Source organism: Pholis gunnellus (genome assembly GCF_910591455.1).
Source record: "Pholis gunnellus genome assembly, chromosome: 13".
In the NCBI taxonomy this organism is placed as follows: Eukaryota; Metazoa; Chordata; class Actinopteri; order Perciformes; family Pholidae; genus Pholis; species Pholis gunnellus.
Genome location: NC_136540.1, coordinates 21860960 through 21884846, shown reverse-complemented (window position 1 = coordinate 21884846; position 23887 = coordinate 21860960). Strand labels below are relative to the sequence as shown.

The 23887-nt window shown below is 39.8% G+C and overlaps 3 protein-coding genes across 3 annotated transcripts; all 3 read left to right on the top strand.

The window, feature by feature from the left end:
- On the top strand, positions 1 to 8470 carry LOC306705256 (matrix metalloproteinase-18; the record flags this gene model as incomplete). The annotated part of the gene is made up of 10 exons (XM_079171963.1): positions 1 to 138; positions 2100 to 2356; positions 3776 to 3924; positions 3997 to 4122; positions 4800 to 4961; positions 6056 to 6185; positions 6315 to 6451; positions 6602 to 6761; positions 7575 to 7675; positions 8334 to 8470. The coding sequence occupies 10 exons, from the start codon at positions 1 to 3 to the stop codon at positions 8468 to 8470; spliced, it is 1497 nt and encodes a 498-aa protein (XP_079028089.1).
- Positions 8471 to 10161: 1691 nt separating this feature from the next.
- On the top strand, positions 10162 to 13206 carry mmp13a (matrix metallopeptidase 13a). Its single transcript, XM_079171339.1, has 10 exons — positions 10162 to 10262; positions 10488 to 10732; positions 10821 to 10969; positions 11178 to 11306; positions 11414 to 11575; positions 11689 to 11818; positions 11933 to 12066; positions 12170 to 12329; positions 12451 to 12554; positions 12638 to 13206. Exons 1-10 carry the CDS (start codon positions 10164 to 10166, stop codon positions 12745 to 12747), a joined length of 1422 nt encoding a protein of 473 aa, XP_079027465.1. The 5' UTR covers positions 10162 to 10163; the 3' UTR covers positions 12748 to 13206.
- A 4205-nt stretch (positions 13207 to 17411) lies between these two features.
- Positions 17412 to 21880, top strand: LOC306705580 (collagenase 3-like). Its single transcript, XM_079172369.1, has 10 exons — positions 17412 to 17512; positions 17642 to 17886; positions 17975 to 18123; positions 19043 to 19171; positions 19790 to 19951; positions 20106 to 20235; positions 20330 to 20463; positions 20555 to 20714; positions 20795 to 20898; positions 21320 to 21880. Exons 1-10 carry the CDS (start codon positions 17414 to 17416, stop codon positions 21427 to 21429), a joined length of 1422 nt encoding a protein of 473 aa, XP_079028495.1. The 5' UTR covers positions 17412 to 17413; the 3' UTR covers positions 21430 to 21880.
- The last annotated feature ends 2007 nt before the right edge of the window (positions 21881 to 23887 follow it).

The window sequence follows — 23887 nt, the reverse complement described above, 5'->3', positions numbered from 1 at the left end:
ATGAAGATGCTCTGGCTGAGTCTTCTGACTCTCATGACGCCCAGCCGGACTCTTGTCACGGCCTTGCCTCTACGTAGCTCAGGATGGCCCGCAGGACACCAGGCTGGACCATCTGAGGCTGACCAGGAGTTTGCAGAGGTATTCATCAGTTATTCATCATTTAGACATGGTTTACAGGTCTCTGTGCTGGGATAGTGTTGTTTTAGTATTATAGCCTCACTACCTTGACCTGAGTGGATCTTTGCTCAGGTGTGGGTGTGATTTGCCTTAAAGCTTCTTAAATGACGGCTTTGTTTGTCCACCGATAGGACCTGTGTTAATACTATATAAGGCAGAATATCCTTTTCCACTGGTCCACAAATTTATGGCAACATATGTTTATGTGGCGATGTACATCAACATTTAACAGAAAAGTAATGGTATTGATTTCTTTTCTTTTTTTCTTTTAATTTAATAATTTTCTTCCATTTTTACCAAAACTTCTATTCAATCAATCCTTGTGAAAGTACCCATCTAAAGTAGGAAAACCTCATACTGCCATACAATATGTTAATTAATGAGTTTACTACTCAGTGTTTAGTGAGAGCTGCTCATACCCACACCTGTGTTTTTATTTTCCATCTAAATGTCTTGATAAATATGTATCTTTGTATTGGAGGTGTCTACAGCCGCACTGTGTTTAACCCTCTAACATCTCCAGTAATCACTTCTTTGGGCTCTTTATGATGAAGAGATAACAGGAAAGGTTTTGATATTGTAACTTAATTAGATCATTTAACTGAAGTTCAGTTTGATGCATTGATAACGTGTCTGCCACTTGGCTCCACTGTCAGTCTGCCTAGACTCACTTCTCAAGAAGGCAGTATAACAAAGCCAGCTGTTATCTTGTGGCGACAGGTTATGAAGTCAGGAGATAATATGTGAGCAACTGCAGCCACCCACAGTCACCTGCCAAGTCAGATATATTTCACGGCTGCCAACCCTGTGTTGCATTGATGTTGGAAAGATCATAATAATTTTCTGATAAATCCCAATAATGGCTTTATTGCCTGAGATCACGCGTTTGGATTTTTGTAGTATTTTATGTATTCAATTAAATGCTAAATCATGTTTCAGTACATTTTATTTTTAGATGCTGTTTCAAAGCATTCTGCACAATGCCAGGAATAACGTACTAAAGTGTTACTGACGCCTTAATTAATGGATCTGGGTCTTCAAATTCAACACGTTCTGAAATGTTCCCCAGAACATTCTCTGACCTCATATTTATGAATAGTATAGTTTAAAATACAATCAAAGAGAACAATGAAGTTATATTTTTGAGCGGCATCTAGGGCGCATCGCCCCCTTGCTACCCAGAGGCAGAGACTAGAAATCTAAGACTGAAACAGCCCGAAGTTCTTCCTCACCTCCAGCTCCACTGTCACGCCAAATGACGGATCTGGATGCAGGAAGAACCGCAGATTTAGTTTCTATTGACTTCATATACCATCAACACTGAAACACATACCACATAAACACATAGAAGGTGGTAAATCTTCCCTTTTATACTGATTCATTGCTTAAACAAAATTATTCTAATTATATAAGGTATTTTGTCTTTAAACAGAAGGATTCATCAGTATGTGGACAGATGCTGGTGTCATTCACATCACATTAGGTGATTTAGTAAATATCTGACAATGGAGATAAGTGTACACATTTCTATAGAGCTGCAGTGATGAGTCAGACACTAGGCCAACAACAGAAAGCTACAATTAAATGACATACATGTATGTATGTTTAAAATTACAGTACAGCAACATTTGTACTGTCATTAAAGGTTTGAGAAAATGTTTGGAATGTTTACTGTAAAAACTGTAAGACAAGGAAAGGCAAGTCTTTGTATAGCACCTTTCAACAACAAGGCAATTCAAAGTGCTTTACAGAACACATAAAGGCACATATATAACAATATAAGGAAAATATATAAAAGACACAAGGCAATATAAAAATGAGAAAATAGGATATGAAGAAAGAGTAAAACACAATAAAAGATTACCTTTTAGTTGACTGCAGCAATGCACCCTTTCGCCTACCGACTGAATGATCTTTTTCAGGAATATCTTCAGCACTTCTATGGCTACAAGCCCAGGTCAGACAGACAGAAGAGGACTGCAGACACAGATGTAAATGCTGATTGGACGACAGGACACTGTGATGAGATCCAGAGGATGCAGCGCTTCTTTGGTTTGCCTCCGACTGGAGAGCTGACCAATGAGACTCTGGCAGTTATGAAGAGGCCGCGCTGTGGTCTGTCAGACGTGGAGCCATTCGGAGAGACAATCCGCTGGAAAAAGAGCTCCCTCAGCTACAGGTTAGGAATTCTACTGAATAGCAAGCACATCTCATAAATGACTGCAACAATAAAGGGCATTCCATCATGTGATGCTGTACACGATGATAACATGCTAAGAATTAGCTGGTATAATGTTTACCATGTTCACCATAGTAGTAAACATTTCCTAGTAAGCACTTAAAGCCCAGCTGAGACTGGAGGGAATCTTATTTGTTTTTCAGGTATGTGGTCATAAAAAGAAATTTAAATTTTGACTTGATTATGCGCTTATTACAACTCATGAATGTATGTACCAAATTCAATACCAATCCATGACAATCCATCCAATGGTTGTCGACATTTCACTCAAAACCACAAATGTGTATCTGATGAACTTGATGTTGGAGGAAGAGTCATCATCTTCTGGGGACAGCCTAGTCTCCAGGAAAAGATCTCGCCATTGTACGTTTCCACAAACCACCGATACTATGGATATTATTTTTGCATTGGTCAGAGTAAGTGTCGTATTACGAGCAACAGGCAGAACTTGTTGAAGTAGTAAATCAAGAGGCCGTTATTCAAAGTTATGTTCTCTGAAATGTATGTGATATAGTAATGACTATAAAAAGCGAAAAAGGTCACCAAGGGCACCAAGGTCACCTTGGTTGGTCAACGCAGGATTTTCACCCTCTGTTCGTGTCTCGTTTAAAAACCAAAACTAAACGCTGACTTTAAACTTGTTACGTTTCATTATGTAAGATAGTCTGCTAAGGGTAGTTCTTATGTATTCATGCTAGTTATGTTGTTATGGTCGTTATGTTGTTATTTTAACCCAAATAACAGGGTTTTTTTTCTGTATATATCGGTTAATTCAGATGTCATTACTGGTCGCATGCTGGTCGCATCTCGTTAGTCTAACCTGGGCAGTGTGTGAATGGGCAGTGTGTGAATGGGTGAATGATGACAAGTAGTGTGAAAGCTCTTTGAGTGCTCGGAAAGACTAGAAAAGCACTATACAAGTACAGTCCATTTACCATCTACCATTTTACCTTAACTAAGTGGTTTTGTTGCCTAAACCTAACCAATTGTTTCACAACATTAACCACGTGGCGTTTCTGCAAGTGAGCTGAAATGAAATGTATTTAGGAAACTTTTGATTCAGAAACATCGACATTCAGCATTTCCCAAGGTTCGCGGAATTGTACAATGCCAAAGTTTTTTCTGCCGACAGGGTTGCTTGGCAGTTTCATGGCAATCCCGCCAATGGTTGTTGAGATATTTCAGTCTGGACCAAAGGTGGACTAACTAACCAACAGACGGACATTGCCATCCATAGACCCATGTAACAGCCAATAAAACGTTGTGGTTGTTTCAGACAAAAAGCACAACATGTGTCAGATTAGTAAAGATGAATTAAATGAAATTAAGTATTGGTAGAATTCTGTCTTCTATCCTCAGGATTGCTGGCTACAACCTACCCATCCCAACCTCAAAGATTCACAAAATCTTCAGAGCAGCGTGGAAGCTCTGGTCCAACGTTACACCGATGAAATTTCACAAGCGGAGCAGGAAAGAGGCTGACATTGTCATCTCCTTCCATATTGGCGGTGAGCTTTAAAGTGATACATTAGCACAGAGGATTTAGTGGATATAATGGTTAACTGCACTCTCTGTTGCAGACCATGAAGACGGCTCACCTTTTGATGGCACAGGAGGAATCCTGGCTCACGCCTTCATGCCTGGGTTTGGTATCGGTGGAGACGTGCACTTTGATGCTGATGAGGACTGGAGCTTCAATTCTACTGGTACAGTACTGGAGTTAGAAAGTTCACACACTTAAAAAAAACAGCTGCCAAAAACAAAAGCGTTATCCTCTTCCTGTTTTGGTAACACAATGGTTGAAGCACTTCCTTTGTTCCTTAAATGGAGCCCTCATTTTCCCAGGAAATCGTACCAGGTGGCAGCGAGGCTTATGGGAACCAATCAAAATGCAGATGGTGTCATTATTCTACAGCCATTACATTGTGCAATCAACATTTACAAGTTAAAGCAAACATTCTAAATTCAGAGCATATCTATGGTTGAGGAATTGCCACCTCATGGTTGCTCAACATGGCGAGGGCTACGTCGGCAGCTAGTAGCTAACAGTGCTAACAGCGCTAACAGCGCAAACAACGGCATTGATTTTGCACTGCTGTGAATCAATGCATTAAAATTTTGTTTCCTAAACTAAATAAAATAACCACACCCTTTGCCCAAATTAAAGTATTGTACGAGATATCTTTAAAGAGATATCGCTACAGATGTTACGTGACAAGTCTGAATCTAAAAGAAGACTTTAGGTTGACTAGCAGCACCACAGGCCTGACAGATTTCCTGATTCGAAGAAATACGTTTTCTCTCTCACTGACATTTATGTGATCTGTTTTTTGCAGCTTTTCTAAGCCATAAAACTCTCACAAGGCTTGTGTTCCTGCTCCAGGTTTCAACCTATTGGCTGTAGCAGTCCATGAATTTGGCCATGCACTTGGCCTGTCCCACTCTTCTGATCCCGGCGCTGTCATGTATCCAGCATACAACTTTGCCCCCAAATATGAACTTCAGCTCTCCTTCAGGGATGTCAAAGACATCCAACGCCTTTATGGTGAGTTCCGCTGACGCATCATTTCACTGCTTGGATTTGGAAAGTTTTCTTTTTCTTTTCCAAAGCAGACAAATAGAAAATTGAATACAATGTAATGTAATGAACATGTAATGTCAAACACTCTGACTGCATTGTGAGATACTGTATAACATGCTCGATTTAAAACAACCTCCTCTTTTCGTCCTTCCAAATGGATAGTGTATTCAATTTAATATACACTTGTATATTGGATAGATTTTGAAAACAAGAACATCATCTTTCTAATGTTTCATTAATATTCTGTTGAAATGTGTTAAATTACAGTGAAGTCTTAAGATAATAACCACAGACACAGCTTTTTTAAATCTTTTGGCATATTTTCACTTCATTTTGTTGCATTTCAGTCGATGCCTTTAAGTGTTTTTAACTATTTTCAGTCTAAAAAGAATACATAGGAGAGTTTGCAGCATACAAAAATAATTGCATAATCGTTACATCACATTAATATATGCAGTTTATTAAATTAGTCATTAAATTGTGTATGTAAGATCACATACGATCTGCTAATGTAAATTAGCGTATTAGCCGACTGAGGTTCATTATAAGACCAAGATCTGGTCGGAGAAAGCATCGAAATGGTGTGAAAGGTTTTTTGACCAAGTTTTGCTATAATTCATATTTAATGGGAAAAATAACATACTACACAAAAATGTCTAGCAATCTAGTAAAGCATAGTAAGGCTTCAGTCCTATCCTGTGTGTCTTGTGAAAGTTCCTCCATAAGAGGACCTTATCGCTCTTTATACTACGTTACCAGACTTCCTCTTTTACTCCTAACAGCGGCCACATAGAGCGTCTAAATTTGACGCATAGAGCTACTGACCAAGCTGCCATATAACGAGTTTGGAGTGAGAACGGGCTGGTTCATAACACATGAACTGTGACTTTGGCTTGGAAGTGATTTGATTATTTGTGGACAATCTATTCTTGTGAATAACGGTATCCTTGCACTTAACAGGCAGCTTTTATTTGATCCTAAAATAGTGAGCTGGGGACATTTCACAATGCAGGTTTGTTTGTTTCTGTCACCCTAACCCTAACTTCTGTTGCCTGCAGGTATCAGTTCCAATTTTGCTTCACTATCTTCAAAAAAACCTCCTCCAAGAACACCTGACAAATGTGATCCAGACTTGTCCTTTGATGCTGTAACAGAATTACAACAAGAGGTCCTGTTTTTTAAAGACAGGTATGTAAACTGTCCCAATATATCTACAGCATGAGGGATGACAGACAGACTTGCTTCTCACCTAGTGCCTCCTTGGATACTATATAAAGTAATAATTGAAATGTTTAAGATAACTTTATGCCTTTTCAGATTTATGTGGCGCAAACACCCTCAGTTTGATGAAACAAGACTCACCCTGATTAGCAGCCTGTGGCCAGACAGTGTACCTCCAAACTTGGATGCTGTCTATCAGAATGTGGAGAGGAATGTTAATTTGTTTTTCAAAGGTAAAATAAAGTAATATCCCAAAAGAGCACCTTGAGTTGTGCACTATGCACTTTAATTGACTTTTCAAAGGTAAAAAGCAGGTATACCCAAATGGTTGATATGAAATATACTGTATCTGTAAATGTGAGACAGGGGTGTTTTTGTTTCAGGTCATCAATACTGGGTGCTGAGGCAGTTAAAACTTGAGGAGGGTTTTCCAAGAAACATATCGGACTTTGGCTTCCCAGCCAGAATAAAATCTGTAGATGCTGCTCTTCACTTCAGATATGACCGCTACACTGTGTTCTTCACTGGAAACCAATGTTGGAGGTATTTAAGATTCTATACACTTTCCCAAAACTACTTCCTAAGCTAACCGCCTGCTGGCTGTACCCTTGAATGCATTCCATGAGTCTTGAATGGTGCACGGCTCTCAGTAATTTGGGTAAAAAAGATCTGGGTGATTAAATGAGAAAGAGCTAATTCGCTAATTCAGGGTCTAAAAGAAAAGCTCCAAAATTCACAAGAGGGTATTTACTGACCTATTTTATGTCATAGAACCAAATGTTAATCTCATTTCAGGTATGTAACCAAAAACCCATTCAAAAAACCCATTGACTTCAAGACGAGGGAACCAGAAGTGTGAAAATGCTGATTCATTTGCAGGTTTTAGGACTCATTTCAGCAGCACTCTACTATCAGACATAAACCATTTTTTAAGCATCATCAGGTGAACTATTAAATTAAATTCCATGTAATTATTGAGGCATTAACTATAACAATAATACCAGTTTTGTGCATACAGTAAACTAGACTGGAGATCACAAAATCTTCTGTTCCTAAATTCAGATCAAACTGATATGCTGGTCAGTGGCCCAGCTCAACATAGATACAAGTTTGATCAAGACACTGTGACTCTTGACATCTGTCTTTTGATGAGCACATTATAACACTTGCTTAGGTTTTGATGTCATGAAAATGTTCACATTTCCTGTGTGAGTAATGGCTTGCTGTCACTGGCTTTGCTATGTCGCATCCAATATGGGTTTGACTTCTGGTTTCATTAGACACCATGTGAGATTGTGACCTACTAGCAGGACAACATTTTTACCAAAGCTTTACCATGTTTTCTTTGATATACAGGTACAATGAGCTGCAGATGACGATAGAAGGATCAGCGACACCTATAGAGCAGCAATGGCCAGGGATTCCAACTCCTATAGATGCCGCTGTCTTCTATGAGGGTAGTTACATCACCATCCTTTTCCCCCTTCAGTTTCATGAAGGGTGCTGCACATTAAACAACATACTTTCATCAAATTCAATGTAAAAAAAACTACAGTTAATTTCATATAGACAATGGGTGGTTTATTCATCTGCTTCATTAAGTTGTGGCACAAAAGAATATCAAGTCAGATAAATGGTCAATGAGTGAACGGCGGTAGACAGGCAGGTAGCTCTGATCCTTTCATTCTGGCTCAATAAAATGATTGGACGGGTTTATAACAGTCCTGCAACAGCCACAGATACCAGATTTTGTTTTGTCAAAGCATTTGATTTATTGATTGCTTTCGGGATGTAAAGAGAATTTCAGTAAATGTAACAAAATTGTTTTAGAAAATACATAACCCAGCTGAGCTTTAATTAAAAGGAGACATTTATACATCAACTTTTTAGACTTTTAATAAGACGGTTTACAAAATCTTATTGTTACAATTTCATAACATCATTGCTGGAAACAGCATTTCATAATACGGCCGGTCTGGCTCATGATCAAATTAAAAAGGTAATTATCTGTGCTGGTAATAGTCAAAATCAGATTGATGGCCATGTGTATTTTGAGCACTGAGCTCAAACTTGTGAATTTTGGGTATCACAATAATGAATCTTCATTCCCGTCAGGACTTGTTCACTTCTTCAAGGGAAACATCCGCTACAAATTTGACCCCAGCTCTAAACGCGTTGTGTCCACTACCCCCACTAACGACCTGCTGGAATGCAAGAAGAATGACGATGAAATACTGACAGAGAGGAGATAATTGAGGGAAAGGTGAAGCGTGATGACGGTGGTGCTGTGTATCTGCTATGTGTGTGAACACAAAGTGTTACGAAGCTCCTATGTCAGCCATAACCACAACGTATGTAATACCAAATTGGGAAGTGATGAATGATGCAGGAAAGTGGTTAAAGAGTTACAGTATCAGTTACAATGTTGTAATAATGACATTAGTACCTTGTATCAAAGCACATTTTGAGTTGTATTTGATTTTATGGTTGATGTTACAATTGTATATGTTTCAATCTAATGTTGTCGCTGGATGTGTGTGTTTTTAAGATTGATACCTGCATTTCTTCTAAAGATACTCAACTAAATATGAAATGTATTTCTGTAGTTCTACCTTCGCATCCCTGGGGAAATGATCCATTATGCATATCTATAAAACATGAAATTGTGCTTGTTTAGTCATTCTCCGAGTGTCTGCATTCAATGGTGTTGATCAATTTACCTGAGACATACATTGCAAGTAACACTACTGCTTTTTCTGTGTCCACTATTGGGTAACAGCGACCAAAATGTAGCTTTCCACTAACACTGATGTACAAAGTCATAGATTTTTACAGACACATCTGGATGGAAAATAACAACCTTTAGTTGACTCACACAGCGCCTCCATCAACCATTTCTGTATGTAGTACCACACCCATTAATATGTCAAATAATAAAATAACTTTAATGTTCCCACGGCTTTAGTTCATAATGACATGACACAACATGTCTTAACAGAAGCAACAACAGCTTGAGGGCTGGAGAAGAGTTTGTAAGTCAAAGCTCCGAGCACTCAGAAACACCAGCACACAATGCTAAAACACATAGACATGTCAAATATACATGATGAGAAGTACTGCTGTAAATATTCTCAGAGGAGATACTTGAAATGCATTCATGACTTTGACTTTGAGAAGTAAAACACATATAGGGAAAAAGTTGTTGGCACCCTAAACATCATTCATTTGACATTTAATGACCTGATATTTAATGTAATTGATAACATGTTCATTCAGAGTCATCCTTCTGGTCCCGTATGTTGTTTGTCTATTATTTCTTTTTTAATTTAATAACTACATTAATGATTTTAATAACATTTGCTGGAAAATCTTTAGATAACACCATCTTGCCCATCTTGCGCATCTTAATCAATTTTCAGATTCAGACATTTTTTTTTGTCAAGGTCAGCAAAACATCATCAACTCCATTTGTTCTGGAGCTTTCACACATATCAAACAAGCTAGATAAGACAGATTTCTGGCCAAATGTAATATGAACTATTACTATTTGAGGCCGATCTGGATTTAGATACAAATTCTAAATGTTTATACCTCAATTTATTTATTTATTTTGCAAAACATATTTTTAAGATACCCCAACAGTATCTGTTACAACTGTTGGAAAACTGATGCAAAATAATACAAATAAAAATCACAAGATGGTGTGATTATTTAATAAAAATGTCCCCAGCTATAGTCAAATGTTTTGTTTTGTCATGATTACAGTGTCTTTTTATGGGAAACTTTTTTGTTGGGTGTGCAATCAAAGCACAACTTCCTCTCTTGTCCATAAAAGGAGTATTGAGTCACTGACTCAAGGACGTAGTTGCTCAACACGCCTTGTTCTCTGCCTATAAATCAGCTACCTACCTGCAGCACAGAAACACAAGTTGTAATCGAGGAAACATGAAGACTTTCAATCCGTGCATTCTACTAAGCCTGGCAGTCGCAGTTTACTGTGTGCCAATATCGCAGGTTACTGTGCAAGATGAGGATTTCGCAGAGGTATGTATTCTTGCTTTGTCTTTTTCTGCATGCATTCTCACTATTTTGCTTTGTGGTGTATTTAGACACTTTAACATTCTTGGGATTCTCAATGTTAGACTGTACAGGAAACACTAGTAGCTCCTGTAAATAGTTTTCTGCATATTAACAGATACCACATAGATTATATGATGTACATTCTACAGCTGATGCATTTTTAAGTATAACTCCTGTTTTCTCTCTCAGAGCTACCTGAAGAAATTCTTCAACCTAACAGAGGAGACTGGTCCAACTATCAGACGGGGGGTCAGTCCGCTGACCAGGAAGCTGAGTGAGATGCAGAGATTCTTCGGTCTCCAGATCACCGGGACCCTGGATACTGACACCATGGCGATGATGAAGAAGCCCCGCTGTGGCGTTCCAGATGGCAACATTGCCCGTTTCTCCACGTTCGGAGGTAACAAGTGGGAGAGAAACAGCCTGACCTACAGGTGAGTGATCTGAAGAGAGAGATTGTGGGACAGATGAATTGTAGATAGTCTAAGTAATAATATTCTTGACTGTTGTTCTGCCCATCAGGATAGAGAACTACACACCTGACATGTCTGTGTCAGAGGTAGATGACTCCCTGGAGAAAGCCCTGCAGGTTTGGGCCAAAGTCACTCCTCTGAGATTCACAAGGATCTACAGTGGCACCGCTGACATCATGATCTCCTTTGGACGCCAATGTGAGTACAGAAGAAGTTTTCCACTCACTACAGTTTATTGATAGTGAGGTTCCATTAAGTATCTTTGCTTTAACTTCATGTGTTTCTGTGTCCTGAATCACATTGAACAGCTGATCAATACTATTTAAAACCCAGCTCTGATTTTTACACTAATTTAATGAATGGATTGTGTTTGCAAAACCTGACATGAGCATGTTCTTGTTAACAGCACATGGTGATTTTTACCCCTTTGATGGCCCTGATGGCACTCTTGCCCATGCCTTCGGCCCAGCACCTGGCCTTGGAGGAGATGCTCATTTTGATGATGACGAGACGTTCACTTTTCGCTCAAACACCGGTCAGTTTTGTCCTCATCTACCTATCTACTGTCGGTGTCTGCATTGACATGGTTAAATCATAGAGTGGAGCTGTTACTAACCTGTAGCTCTGTGTTTTCTGCTGCAGGCTACGTCCTCTTTATGGTGGCTGCCCATGAGTTTGGCCACTCTCTTGGCTTGTCTCACTCTGATGATGCTGGTGCTCTCATGTACCCCGTGTACTCATACAGCAACCCTGACACCTTCGTTCTGCCCCGGGATGATGTCAACGGCATCCAGTCTCTCTATGGTTCGTACCAACTGGTTCAATCATCGATATCCCTGTTTGCACACTTATCACGTGACCATAAAATGTGTTAACGCCATCGTTGTAATGTGATTATGATCTTATTTAACCTTCAGGTACAAACCCTGACACGGATACCTCTGTAGATGAACCTCAGCCCCCCACCACCCCTGATGCCTGTGATTCCACCCTGGTCTTGGATGCTGTTGCCACCCTGCGAGGAGAGATGCTCTTCTTCAAAGACAGGTATTGTAGACATACAGCAGAATGCTCAAAAGTTGGAACGCTGATGTCCATTAAGGGTGTTTTCTCTTCACAAAGAAGATGACTTATGAATCAAATGTCCTTGTGTGTTCTCAGCATCTTCTGGCGGAGCTACCCCCAGAGCAATACACCTCAGCAAAGTCTCATCACAAACTTCTGGCCCAATGCCCCCACCAACATCGACGCTGCCTATGAAAGCAGACACTCAGACAGAGTGTTACTCTTTAAAAGTATGTGACCTCAATATCTGCCTGAGGCTCTAATATGACACCTTTTTCAAGATTTACCTTTACATGCAGATACTAATACGTGTTTTCTGTAATCTCTGTACAGATCGGACAGTGTGGGCTTTCAGTGGCTATGATCTAGTGCGTGGCTATCCGAAATCAATTTCAAGTTTTGGTCTGCCCAAAAGTGTGAAGAAAATCGATGCGGCCCTTGTTGACGTGGAATCCCGAAAGACTCTGTTCTTTGTGGGCAGCGATTACTACAGGTGTGTTCAAATGACTTGATGTGAAATGAATTCAGGCGACCGATAACGGTTCACAAGATGGTTCACAAATGGTGGATCAGTCCTTATTGAATGTATCTAATTCCTGTCCGTGTTTCCTCAGTTATGATGAGGCCAGAAAGACCATGGACCAGGGATTCCCTAAGCAAGTGGATCAGACCTTCTCCGGCCTGACCAGCAAAGTGACTGCAGCTTTCCAGTACAGAGGTGAGAAGTTTTCCAAGTCAAGGTTACCAAAATGGGAAAAAGTTTGCCCAGAAACTAACATTGGGTGAATCTGTGTTCTGCAGGTTTTACTTACATCTACAGTGGGCCCTACATGTTTGAGTACAGCCTGAGGACGGGGAGGTTGTTCCGTGTGCTGAGGAACAGCTACTTTCTGCGCTGCACCAACTTCTAGAGCAGTTTACGAGCTACATTGTTTTTGTAGCCACTCTGAATGAGAATGAAGGCAACATAGTTAAACTGTCCATAATATCTGATCATTTATCTTATAGTACATAATTATATTGTTACACACTTACGGGTATATACTTCCAGCACCTTATACATTTTTTATATTTTGTTATAGCATTTTTGTGATGTCAGCCATTGTTTTCTAAAGTTAATTTAACTCTATTTTGTCTCAGATTATTTATATCATATTCATAATTACATTTTTGCTGTTGTTATTTTTGTTTCTGTGTACATTTTCTGTTTAATATTGTTTAATTGTGGAACTTTGGAGCGTGTTGCCTAAATGTATGTAACATTGTTACAATTGGACATCTGCACTGATTTGTACACCACTGTGACAAAACATATGAATGTTTGTTTGCAAATACATAAAAACAGAACAAATGTGACACATTTAAGAGAAATTGGCACCATGATTAGCAAATAAAAGTTGTTTAAATACATTTCTGAGTAAGTTTTCTTGTTATTTTGCAAAATCAAAAAGAATGTCCTATTTTCAACAGTCTAGGCCAGAGGTATTCAACCAAGTGCAAAGGTCTGGAACATTACAATAATATCTAACTTGCGCTATGTAGTGCCATATATATATTCAAGAAGCCTAGTAGTAACGTCTCTGTGTAGTCAACAACTGTCAAATCAAATAAAGAAAGTACACATCAATTATATTTTAACAATTATTATTCTCAGTTTTCAAATTTAACTGGATGGATTATAAATAATACATAGAAATACATAAATAAATGTTCTTCTCATTTCAAGTAAAATAAAGGCTCCATCTAAAAATAAAATACACAAAAATGAATTTTTGAAAAGCTTGCATCTTTAAAGAAAGTGCTTGATTTTAGAAAAATGAATGAAAAGGAAAAAAGGAAAGTGTGGCTGGAGTTAAGTTTTTACTTCTCTTTTGTTAACTCCATTTCACATCATAACGGTCTCAGTCAACTTTATAATAAACAATCTCTACACATCGTAACATCTTGCCCTCAGTTCAGAGTGGGTTTGGTCAAAAGATGCATGTTTGGTCTCGTAGTGGCGTTTCACATTGGCGCTTTTAATAATGGCCACGGTATCTGAACATATGAGACAGAGAGATTGTGTAGCGCCAGCTGGAAGAATGAACTAATAAGAGTCCGTCCATTCTTTGTTCAAAGCTCTGTTTTCTTGGTCCACTTCTCTCTGTTTAGAGCACGCCATGTGAAATTGCTTCTCCGACTTATTTCTCCCACTGTTCGTTCTCTCTCTCTCTCTCTCTCTCTCTCTCTCTCTCTCTCTCTCTCTCTCTCTCTCTCTCTCTCTCTCTCTCTCTCTCTCTCTCTCTCTCTCTCTCTCTCTCTCTCTCTCTCTCTCTCTCTCTCTCTCTCTCTGCCTCTCCCCGTCTCCCTTGTCTGTGTGTAGATCTCACTCAGCTCACGATGCGTTTCAGAATACAGATATTCGATTGCTGAGTAGCATCACGTGAGATGATTTACAATGCATGTAATTGGTCGGTGTATTTCCTGGACTGCTGACCGAGTCCCGTAAAGGCTAGAAAAGCTGTGCAGGTTAAAATAGAAGCTCTCGCCAAAATGTATAATTCTCAATTATACGTCCGGGTCCGGACCGCGGTCCAGTACAGTCATTTAGCAGACACTTTTATCCAAAGCGACTTACAATAAGTGTATTCAACATAGGTATTCAAGAGAACTACTAGTCACCAGAAGTCATAAGTGCATCTCCTTTTTTAAACAAGCATTAAGAGCATAAACCAGAGCAAATGTACAGTGCAGAAAAAAAAGAATACAATAAGTGCAACAAACTAATATGAATACAATAAGTGCAACAAACTAACACGAATACAATAAGTGCAGAGTGGAAGGATCAGGGTAGTACTTCTTGAAGAGGTGAGTTTTCAGCCTGATGAAAGATGGGCAGCGACTCCGCTCTCCTGACGTCAGTGGGGATCCACCATTGTGGGGCCCGGACAGAAAACAGCCGTGAATGGGTCGATCGGCCGCAGGGACCTCTGAGCGACGGGGCAACCAGTCGCCCCGAGGCAGCAGACGGTCCGCCTATTAGAGACCCCTGGTCTAGGCATTTGTTAGTGTATGAAGAAAAAAGTTGCTTCTGGTTGGTGAAAAGTATTGGCCATTTAAAATGTGTCGTGCAGTAGTTTAGAGTATTTTTTCATCACTAGAAATCTGAAAAAAATGCAGTACTATATACATTATATATGCATTTTGAAAACAACACTTAAAGGAAGAAACAGAAACAACTAGTAATGCTATATACAGAATCACGTACATCCTCATAGTTAAATACTGACACTTGCTAATTAGCACTAAACACAAAGTACAGCTGAGGTTGATGGGAATGTCAGTAGTTTTGCAGGTATTTGATCATAAAACAAATCACTGGATGGATTATAATGTCGACCTGATGATGGCGTTAAATGAAAAGTCAGAAAATCATAAAACTTTTTAGAATCCATGCTGAGGAAGACATGAAAGTTTGCAGCAAATGTCGTGGTAATCCAACAGTTGTTTTACAATATTCCACTCTGAACTATAAATGTCAGCCTCATGGTGGCGCTAGAGGAAAAGTCAGTACATTAAAAGTACCATGCAAGGTGCTACCTGCCCATCAGGACTATCTAACATTCATACTAAATTCACACACCGTAAGCACAGCTACAGGAGCAATTTGGGGTTAAGTGTCTTGCCCAAGGACACATTGACATGGACTAGCAGAGCCGGGATCACCCCATGATGCCATTGAAGTGCAATCCATTCAAGTAGTTGTTGATAATATTTCAGTCTGGACCAAAGTGGTGAACCATCAGGCAGACACTGCTGCAAGAAGTCATAAGTGCATCTCCTTTTTTAAACAAGCATCTAAGAGCATAAACCAGAGCAAAAGTACAGTGCAGAAACAAACGAATACAATAAGTGCAACAAACTAATACGAATACAATAAGTGCTGAGTGGAAGGCTCAGGGTAGTACTTCTTGAAGAGGTGAGTTTTAAGCCTGATGAAAGTACCACCAACAGTAGTGATTCATGCAAATAATCAAACTGTCCTACCAAGACAGCATCAGTGATGAATATGTTTTCTGTGAATACTGCAAAATAATTCAGACCTGATAGCATGAAAACAATAGTGTATTTTTCCATCCTGACTAAACCTTACTAACTTACAGTACATGATTTGTGATGTAAAATCAGAAACATTGGCTCAATATACAGTATACAGAAATAATAACAATAAAATATGATTTTACTAAACTTTGAAATTGAGTGTTGTACGGAACCAAATATGGTAATTTCTCTTGGATAAGGTTAATGCAGCCAAGTGGCCTGAGAATTCGGTTTGAGTGTGTCACATCCATACCGCATCGACCACATTATGTCTCACTGATGAATAATGCAGGGTGGTGATTAACAGTGGCAACATCAGCATTTACTGTTGTAATACAGCGTTGTTCTAGGAACCTTATAATGATACATACCGTACAAACTCATATTACACATTTTCATGGAAATGTAAATTATGATAGACAGACAGATAGACAGACAGACAGACAGACAGACAGACAGATAGATAGATAGATAGATAGATAGATAGATAGATAGATAGATAGATAGATAGATAGATAGATAGATAGATAGATAGATAGATAGATAGTTAGATAGATAGATAGACCGATCACATGCTGCTTTCCTATTGCTACACCTTCATCCCCACCATCTGTGTTTACTGTGTGGATTTACCTGAAGCAAAAGGTGCAAAACAAACACATGTACTGCTCCTCCCAATGTCCAGTGTTAGGAAACAGCAACCACAATGTAGTTTTCCACCAACAATAAAGTACAAATGTTTGATAAATAGATACATAAATTCATACTAATTTAATTGTGTGATGAAGAAAATAATCTAGTTGACGGAGGGAAACTTCTCTGTCAGTTGAAAAACAATCAGGGCCTTCGGATGCGTTACAGCACCCATAAATGTGACAGTATGAACGGACCTCAATGTCATTATAATAAAGACAGAAACATTTATCTATAAACCTGATTGTTAAAGTGGTTTAGCTGTTGTGAAGCGGTTGGTGAGTGGATTTGTACAGCATGTGGCATCTACAAATACTCCATTACCTGTCACATGGACCCTTGACGTGAAGCAGCATGTCTGTGTAAGAGGAGACAGTCTGCGATTAAAGACATGTGAATCCATGACAGACTACCTTAACAATCTGAGGATATCGCTCAGAATACTACCTTAAGTAACAGATTAAGATATCAGCAAACACAATTCCTTGTTCAGCTCCACCTGCTGAACTGTTCAAAAGACAACAATAAGTCTCACTTCCATATAACTTACTTTATTCATCCAGTTTGTTCCTAGAATATGTGATTTTAAAATCTGTGGTTTCTATATGGAAATGTCATGTGTCATGGGGATATTTTTGGGGATGAGCAATCAAAGCCAATCTTCTTCCTCTAAATGCAACACTTCTTGAGTAACTGACTCAGGAAGGTAGTTGCTTAACATGCCCACCCTCAAGGCGTCCACTCCTCAGCCTATATAACAGCTGACTCCAGAACAGACAAACAAAACGCATTCAACGAGGAAGCATGAGGTCCTGCAGTCTGTGCATCATACTGAGCCTGGCAGTCACAGTCCACTGTGTGCCTGTATCACAGGTCACTGTGCAAGATGAAGGTTATGCAGAGGTATGTATGTATTCATTACTTTGCATTTAAGACGTGTTCAAGATGTTTATTTTGTGGACTTTTGTTGTTCCACAAATTCTGAAGCTCATTACTGACTTACCAGAATTACATCCTCGCATTCTTCTACAGAGCTACCTGAAGAAATTCTTCAACCTAACAGAGGAGACTGGTCCAACTATCAGACGGGGGGTCAGTCCGGTGACCAGGAAGCTGAGTGAGATGCAGAGATTCTTCGGTCTCCAGATCACCGGGACCCTGGATACTGACACCATGGCGATGATGAAGAAGCCCCGCTGTGGCGTTCCAGATGGCAACATTGCCCGTTTCTCCACGTTCGGAGGTAACAAGTGGGAGAGAAACAGCCTGACCTACAGGTGAGTGATCTGAAGAGAGAGATTGTGGGACAGATGAATTGTAGATAGTCTAAGTAATAATATTCTTGACTGTTGTTCTGCCCATCAGGATAGAGAACTACACACCTGACATGTCTGTGTCAGAGGTAGATGACTCCCTGGAGAAAGCCCTGCAGGTTTGGGCCAAAGTCACTCCTCTGAGATTCACAAGGATCTACAGTGGCACCGCTGACATCATGATCTCCTTTGGACGCCGATGTGAGTACAGGAGAAGTTTCAGTGGTGGAAGCAGAACTCAGATCCTTTACTTAAGTAAAATTAGAAATAAAATAGTCTAAAATACTCCATTACAAGTACAAGTCCTGCATTCTTTGTGTTACTTAACTGAAAGTACAGAAGTATAATCTAGGATATTTTTTACTATATTATATTATATTGTACAATTGTTCTGCATAATATTTTACACGCTCATCATATCGAGTCTTGATCTTTAAAATTGAAATGCAAGTAAAATGCAAGGTCAGCGCATAAAGTATAATTTATCAGCCATTGTTCAGGTTGTGTAATGAACAAATAAATTATACTTCATGCACAGATCACAAGAACCTAAAACATGTATTTAAGTACAGTATTTGGGAAACGTACTTCCACATTGATTTGACTCTTTTTGGTATTGTTTGATTTTCTTTCAAGTGTATCTCTTTGTAAACTCGTTAATGTTATTACAACTATAATGTACTACATTTGTTATTCTGATTTAGCTGTGTGAGGTAACTACCTTTCAGCATGTCCTATTGAGCTTGTTGACACCTCTGCAATAGTTGCATATCTGAGTGGCATATCCCTTAATTCCTGACAATGGTTGCAGTGCAGTTACATAATATAACAAAGACACAACAGTCATTCCTCTGGTGGCATGCCAGAGCTTGTAGTCATCTTGGAGGCATCTTTACTATTTTCTAAGGGTTAAGAGACTGTGTTTATTTTACCTCAGGTTTGTGATCTTGATATTCCACAGAGAAGTTTGTGTTGCGGTATAATAGCAATGAAATGCTTTTGTCGAGCCAGTTGTGATTTGCTGCTTTTTACAAAGATACAGTAAGTGCAGGAGAAAACAACATTTCATAGCACAAGTTCTAGTTTGCAAAACCTGACATGAGCATGTTCTTGTTAACAGCACATGGTGATTATTACCCCTTTGATGGCCCTGATGGCACTCTTGCCCATGCCTTCAGCCCAGGACCTGGCCTTGGAGGAGATGCTCATTTTGATGATGACGAGACCTTCACTCTCCGCTCAAACAGAGGTGAGTTTTTATATTGATGCACAGCATAGTGTATCTTTTACCCACTAACTCCTGTCAGTGTGTGTTTTGACATGGTATAATCATGGAGAGGGGCGTAATAAGGCAGCAAGCTCTGAAGTGTCTTAAAGCTGCATTCTCTCTAATGTCCATCAGGGGGCGACTCCTCTGGTTGTATAGAAGTCTATGAGAAAATGACTCTACTTCTCTCTTGATTTATTACCTCAGTAAACATTGTAAACATGAGTTTATGGTCTCAATCTCTAGTTTCAAGTCTTCTTCAATACAGCATGATGTTCATTTAGTAAATGATGGTCCATTTAGAGTCAAACAGGCCATAAAGCAGAGTATGCTTTAGGGCAGGGCCTTGTGATTGACAGGTCATTACCACGGTGCTCTCTGGTCTGGGAGTTGTCATGTTGTGTCTTGTTTTCCAACTTTAACCCTTTCACAATGTCATTTCTGGTAGCAAAAGAACAAGGTGGCGACCGCCAAAATGCCGAACTAAAGGCTTCAAATCATAGTCCACAAACCAATGGGTGACGTCACGGTGACTTTGTCCACTACTTATATCCAGTCTAAAACTGTTACTAACCTGTAGCTCTGTGTTTTCTGCTGCAGGCTTCATCCTCTTCATGGTGGCTGCCCATGAGTTCGGCCACTCTCTTGGCTTGTCTCACTCTGATGATGCTGGTGCTCTCATGTACCCCGTGTACTCATACAGAAACCCTGACACCTTCGTTCTGCCCCGGGATGATGTCAACGGCATCCAGTCTCTCTATGGTTCGTACCAACTGGCAGGATGACACACATAGCATGTGATCAAATTCTCTGACAATCTCTTGTACAACAATGCTATTCACCTGTTTGGTGAATAGCATTTAATGCGATTCAGGGCTTTCTAAATACTTGAGAACTCATTTTGTCTATGTTCCAGGTCCAAACCCTGACACGGATACCTCTGTAGATAAACCTCAGCCCCCCACCACCCCTGATGCCTGTGATTCCACCCTGGTCTTGGATGCTGTTGCCACCCTGCGAGGAGAGATGCTCTTCTTCAAAGACAGGTATTGTAGACACACCTCTGAATCCAAAGCCCTAGGATTGTTTTTCATTGTAAGAGGTGTGGCTTATGTGCAAAATGTCCTTGTATGTTCTCAGCATCTTCTGGCGGAGCTACCCCCAGAGCAATACACCTCAGCAAAGTCGCATCACAAACTTCTGGCGCAATGCCCCCACCAACATCGACGCTGCCTATGAAAGCAGACACTCAGACAGAATCTTTCTCTTTAAAGGTATGTGATCTCCTTATCTGATCATTTCAAGTTTATCTCAATTTTCTGCTTTTTTCTGTTAACTTTATTTTTAAATATTTTCTGCATGCAGGTCGTAAAGTGTGGGCCTTCACTGGCTCCGACCGTGTTCGTGGCTATCCTAAAAGACTTACCAGCTTTGGTCTGCCAAGAAGTGTGAGGAAAATCGATGCTGCCCTCTATGATGTGGAATCTGGCAAAACTCTGTTCTTTGTGGGCAGCTATTACTACAGGTGTGTTCAGAGTATGCTGTTTTCAGTATTCTAACTTTACCCTTATTGAATGTATCTAATTCCTGTCTGTGTTTCCTCAGTTATGATGAGGCCAGAAAGCGCATGGACCAGAGATCCCCCAAGCAAGTGGATCAGATCTTCTCCGGCCTGACCAGCAAGGTGACTGCAGCTTTCCAGCACAGAGGTGAGAAGCATTCAAAACTGACCTGAACTGAAAACAGACATTAGCAGTTTTTTTTACAAATGAAGGAAGAATCCTCCTTCATTCTTTTCAGCCTAAAAGCAAAGTGACATTTAGAGTACTTATTAGCTTAATTAATTGCTGAGAGTGACATGAGAAGATCCATACCACTTTGTTACCACATCTGTTAAACATGCAGCAGATTTAGTTACCTTAGATAGCTACGTGTTTTCTCTCTGACCTGCCTTTATGCTAAGCTAAGCTAACCGTCTCCTAGATCCAGCCTCATATGTAATGGACAAACATGACAGTGCTATCAAAATTTTCATCTCATTTTGGGAAGGGAAGAAGGGTTTAAGCATTTTCCCCAAAATGTTAAATGTTCCTATCAGAAACTAACATTGGGTGAATCTGTGTTCTACAGGTTTTACTTACATCTACAGTGGACCCTACATGTTTCAGTACAGCCTGAGGACGGGGAGGTTGTACCGCATGCTGAGGAACAACTACTTCCTGCGCTGCACCAACTTCTAGAGCAGTTTACTAACTACATTGTTAAAGTAGCTGCTCTGAATGTTCACTAACTGTGTTAATAAAGTACATTTTAAATATTTCTATGACGCAAAATATTATATTTTCAACATTTAATTGTATAAAATGTAATTAGAGCAGCAGTTTATAAATAAAATGTAAAACATATTTTTGTATGACACTGTCAGCCATCCTGTAAATCGGATTAGTTAAAAGTCTAATCTGAGGGACTTCTACTGTCAGGGAAGTTCCTGGTGATGCCTCTGGTTAGGGATGAAACATCTCAAAGAGGGTTCTTCAAGATAGCAAGTCCACTTGCATTTCACCTGTTACTGGCGCTGCTGTTTTTTTATATGTTATTTAATGATACCTAATGATATTATAGATGATCTGGAAAGCTCTGGTTATGTGTGTAACCAATGCATTACAATATTGTTACTGATACAACAAAAAGCAGGATCAACAAAGGTCTCCTAATGTTCTTGCAAATGAATAAAATCAATATAAAAATGAACCTTTGTGAAGGCTCTGACGCTTTCATTTTGTGACTGTGCTGCCACTTATGCTATTATTCTGGAGCGGCTGTGGCTCAGGGGAGAGAGCGGGTCGTCCTTTAATCTCAATGTTGGCGATTCGATCCCCGGCTTCCGCTGTCCACATGTCAAAGTGTTATTGAGCGAGACTCTAAACTCCCCGGTTGCTTCAGCAGCTCCTTGCTTTTAAAGTTTAGGATGGATTAAATACAGAGGACAGATTTTATGCATGTACCTGCATATGACGATATGATTCAATACAGATTTATATTCAGCATCAGATGTTTGTAAATATTTATTGTCAGAAAAGAGGATCAATAAACTTCTCAACTAGGTGTTGTAGGATTCACTTTTTATGAGCATCCACCACAAATGCAGTGGGGATACAAAAGGCCCAAACAGGCACAGGGTCACACAATATAAAAACAACAGGAAGCTCAATGCTCATAAACAAAAGTGTTAACAGTAAATCAAAAATATTTCAAAAGTAGAAATACTGTTCTCTGACAATGAGACTAAGGTGCTCAGCCTGTTAGATGGTGTCTGAATGCCTGATGCCATTTGAGCCACAAATGTAGCCATTTAGAAGAATGTGAGCTTATAGAGGTCCTACGTAAGCCTTCAGTCCTTCCATTTCTAATCCAGAGAATTCTAAATGCTGCCAAAAATGTCAGATATTCACCCCACATGTACATACATATTATTTTCTTTTTGAAATGGTGTCAGGACATCGAGTTTGGTCCAGTCATCTTTACTAAAGGTGCTACATTCCACAGTCAGAGCATTGATACAGCAGAAAACAACTATTTGTATGTATCTGTGTCATGATATAGTAGAGTAATGGAGAGTAATATCACTCTCCAACTGCATGTATTTTTATCAGAGCTTCTCCTTGCTCTGTTCAGATACCCGGGCCAGCCGTGCGTGCCTTTTAGTGTATGTGAGTGTTTCCCATTGGTTAGTTCACGGCCATGCTCTGCACTGTGCTCTTGCAGCTGATAACAACATCCCGACCGACAGCGTCATAGCCAGTGTGCAAAATATGCGGGTATGGACGGGACCCCCCGATTGCCAGCGAGAATTTCTCACACTGGTCGTAGCATAGTGCCCACCCTCCGGTTCCTCCTCAGGTTAACACTTAGATCTGCCCTTTTGCAGTTGTTTGCACTGTTAGCGCTGTTAGCAATGGTAGCTGTGACCTGCCATGTTGAGAGCTATTGAAAGGCCATCAAAATTCCAATCCCATATCTTGCACCCTAAAGTATCTTCATCAGGTGATTTAACAAAAGTTTAAAGCAACTGAAAGGAATACATGTCAATGTTCTCAATGAAATGTAAGAGTCAGAACACACAGAGAGGACCTGATGTTTCCTCTTGTCTGAATCTAAACAATGTGTTCCTTTGGTTCATATCTGATCTACATCATGTTGATGCAGGCCCAGGCTGCTATGAAACTCCAAATGTTGTCCTTATCATACCTCTTCCTCCCCCCCCCGACTCCCTCTCCCATTACTACACCTACCTCTCTCCCTGTTGTTCTAAATGGGCATGTTCAGACATTTGCAGGAATGTTTTATTGCCCCATCATGCATCTTTTTCTGCTCTTCGCCTCGCAAACAAAACACTGAAATTGACTGTTTCTGGAAATAAACAACTAGTGCACTAGTCCAACTCTACATTTGAGCAGAGCCTGAGAGGAAGAATAAGTAAAGTACCCGGACAAAAAAAGGAACCATGGAACCTGCACTGGCTGTTAAAACTGTGATGATAGCTCTTCACCCAGCCACGAAGAGCTCGCTAAAGCCCTGGTTATCATGAGGTGTTTGTTGGTGGTACTTCACCTGCCGATACAAGTGAGGGAATCAGTTTTTCACTGTGATTCTGTAAAATCTATTTGATTCGTTTCAAAGCTGTCAAACAATGAAGTT

What these genes read in the sequence shown, in the direction of transcription:
- mmp13a (XM_079171339.1), top strand. Translation starts at nt 10,164, where the DNA reads ATGAAGACTTTCAATCCGTGCATTCTACTAAGCCTGGCAGTCGCAGTT. An exon ending in GATCTCCTTTGGACGCCAAT is followed by an intron (nt 10,970 to 11,177) that starts GTGAGTACAGAA and finishes TCTTGTTAACAG; the next exon opens with CACATGGTGATTTTTACCCC. An exon ending in ATGCTCTTCTTCAAAGACAG is followed by an intron (nt 11,819 to 11,932) that starts GTATTGTAGACA and finishes GTGTGTTCTCAG; the next exon opens with CATCTTCTGGCGGAGCTACC.
- LOC306705580 (XM_079172369.1), top strand. Translation starts at nt 17,414, where the DNA reads ATGAGGTCCTGCAGTCTGTGCATCATACTGAGCCTGGCAGTCACAGTC. An exon ending in CACTCTCCGCTCAAACAGAG is followed by an intron (nt 19,172 to 19,789) that starts GTGAGTTTTTAT and finishes TTTCTGCTGCAG; the next exon opens with GCTTCATCCTCTTCATGGTG. An exon ending in TGCAGCTTTCCAGCACAGAG is followed by an intron (nt 20,899 to 21,319) that starts GTGAGAAGCATT and finishes TGTGTTCTACAG; the next exon opens with GTTTTACTTACATCTACAGT.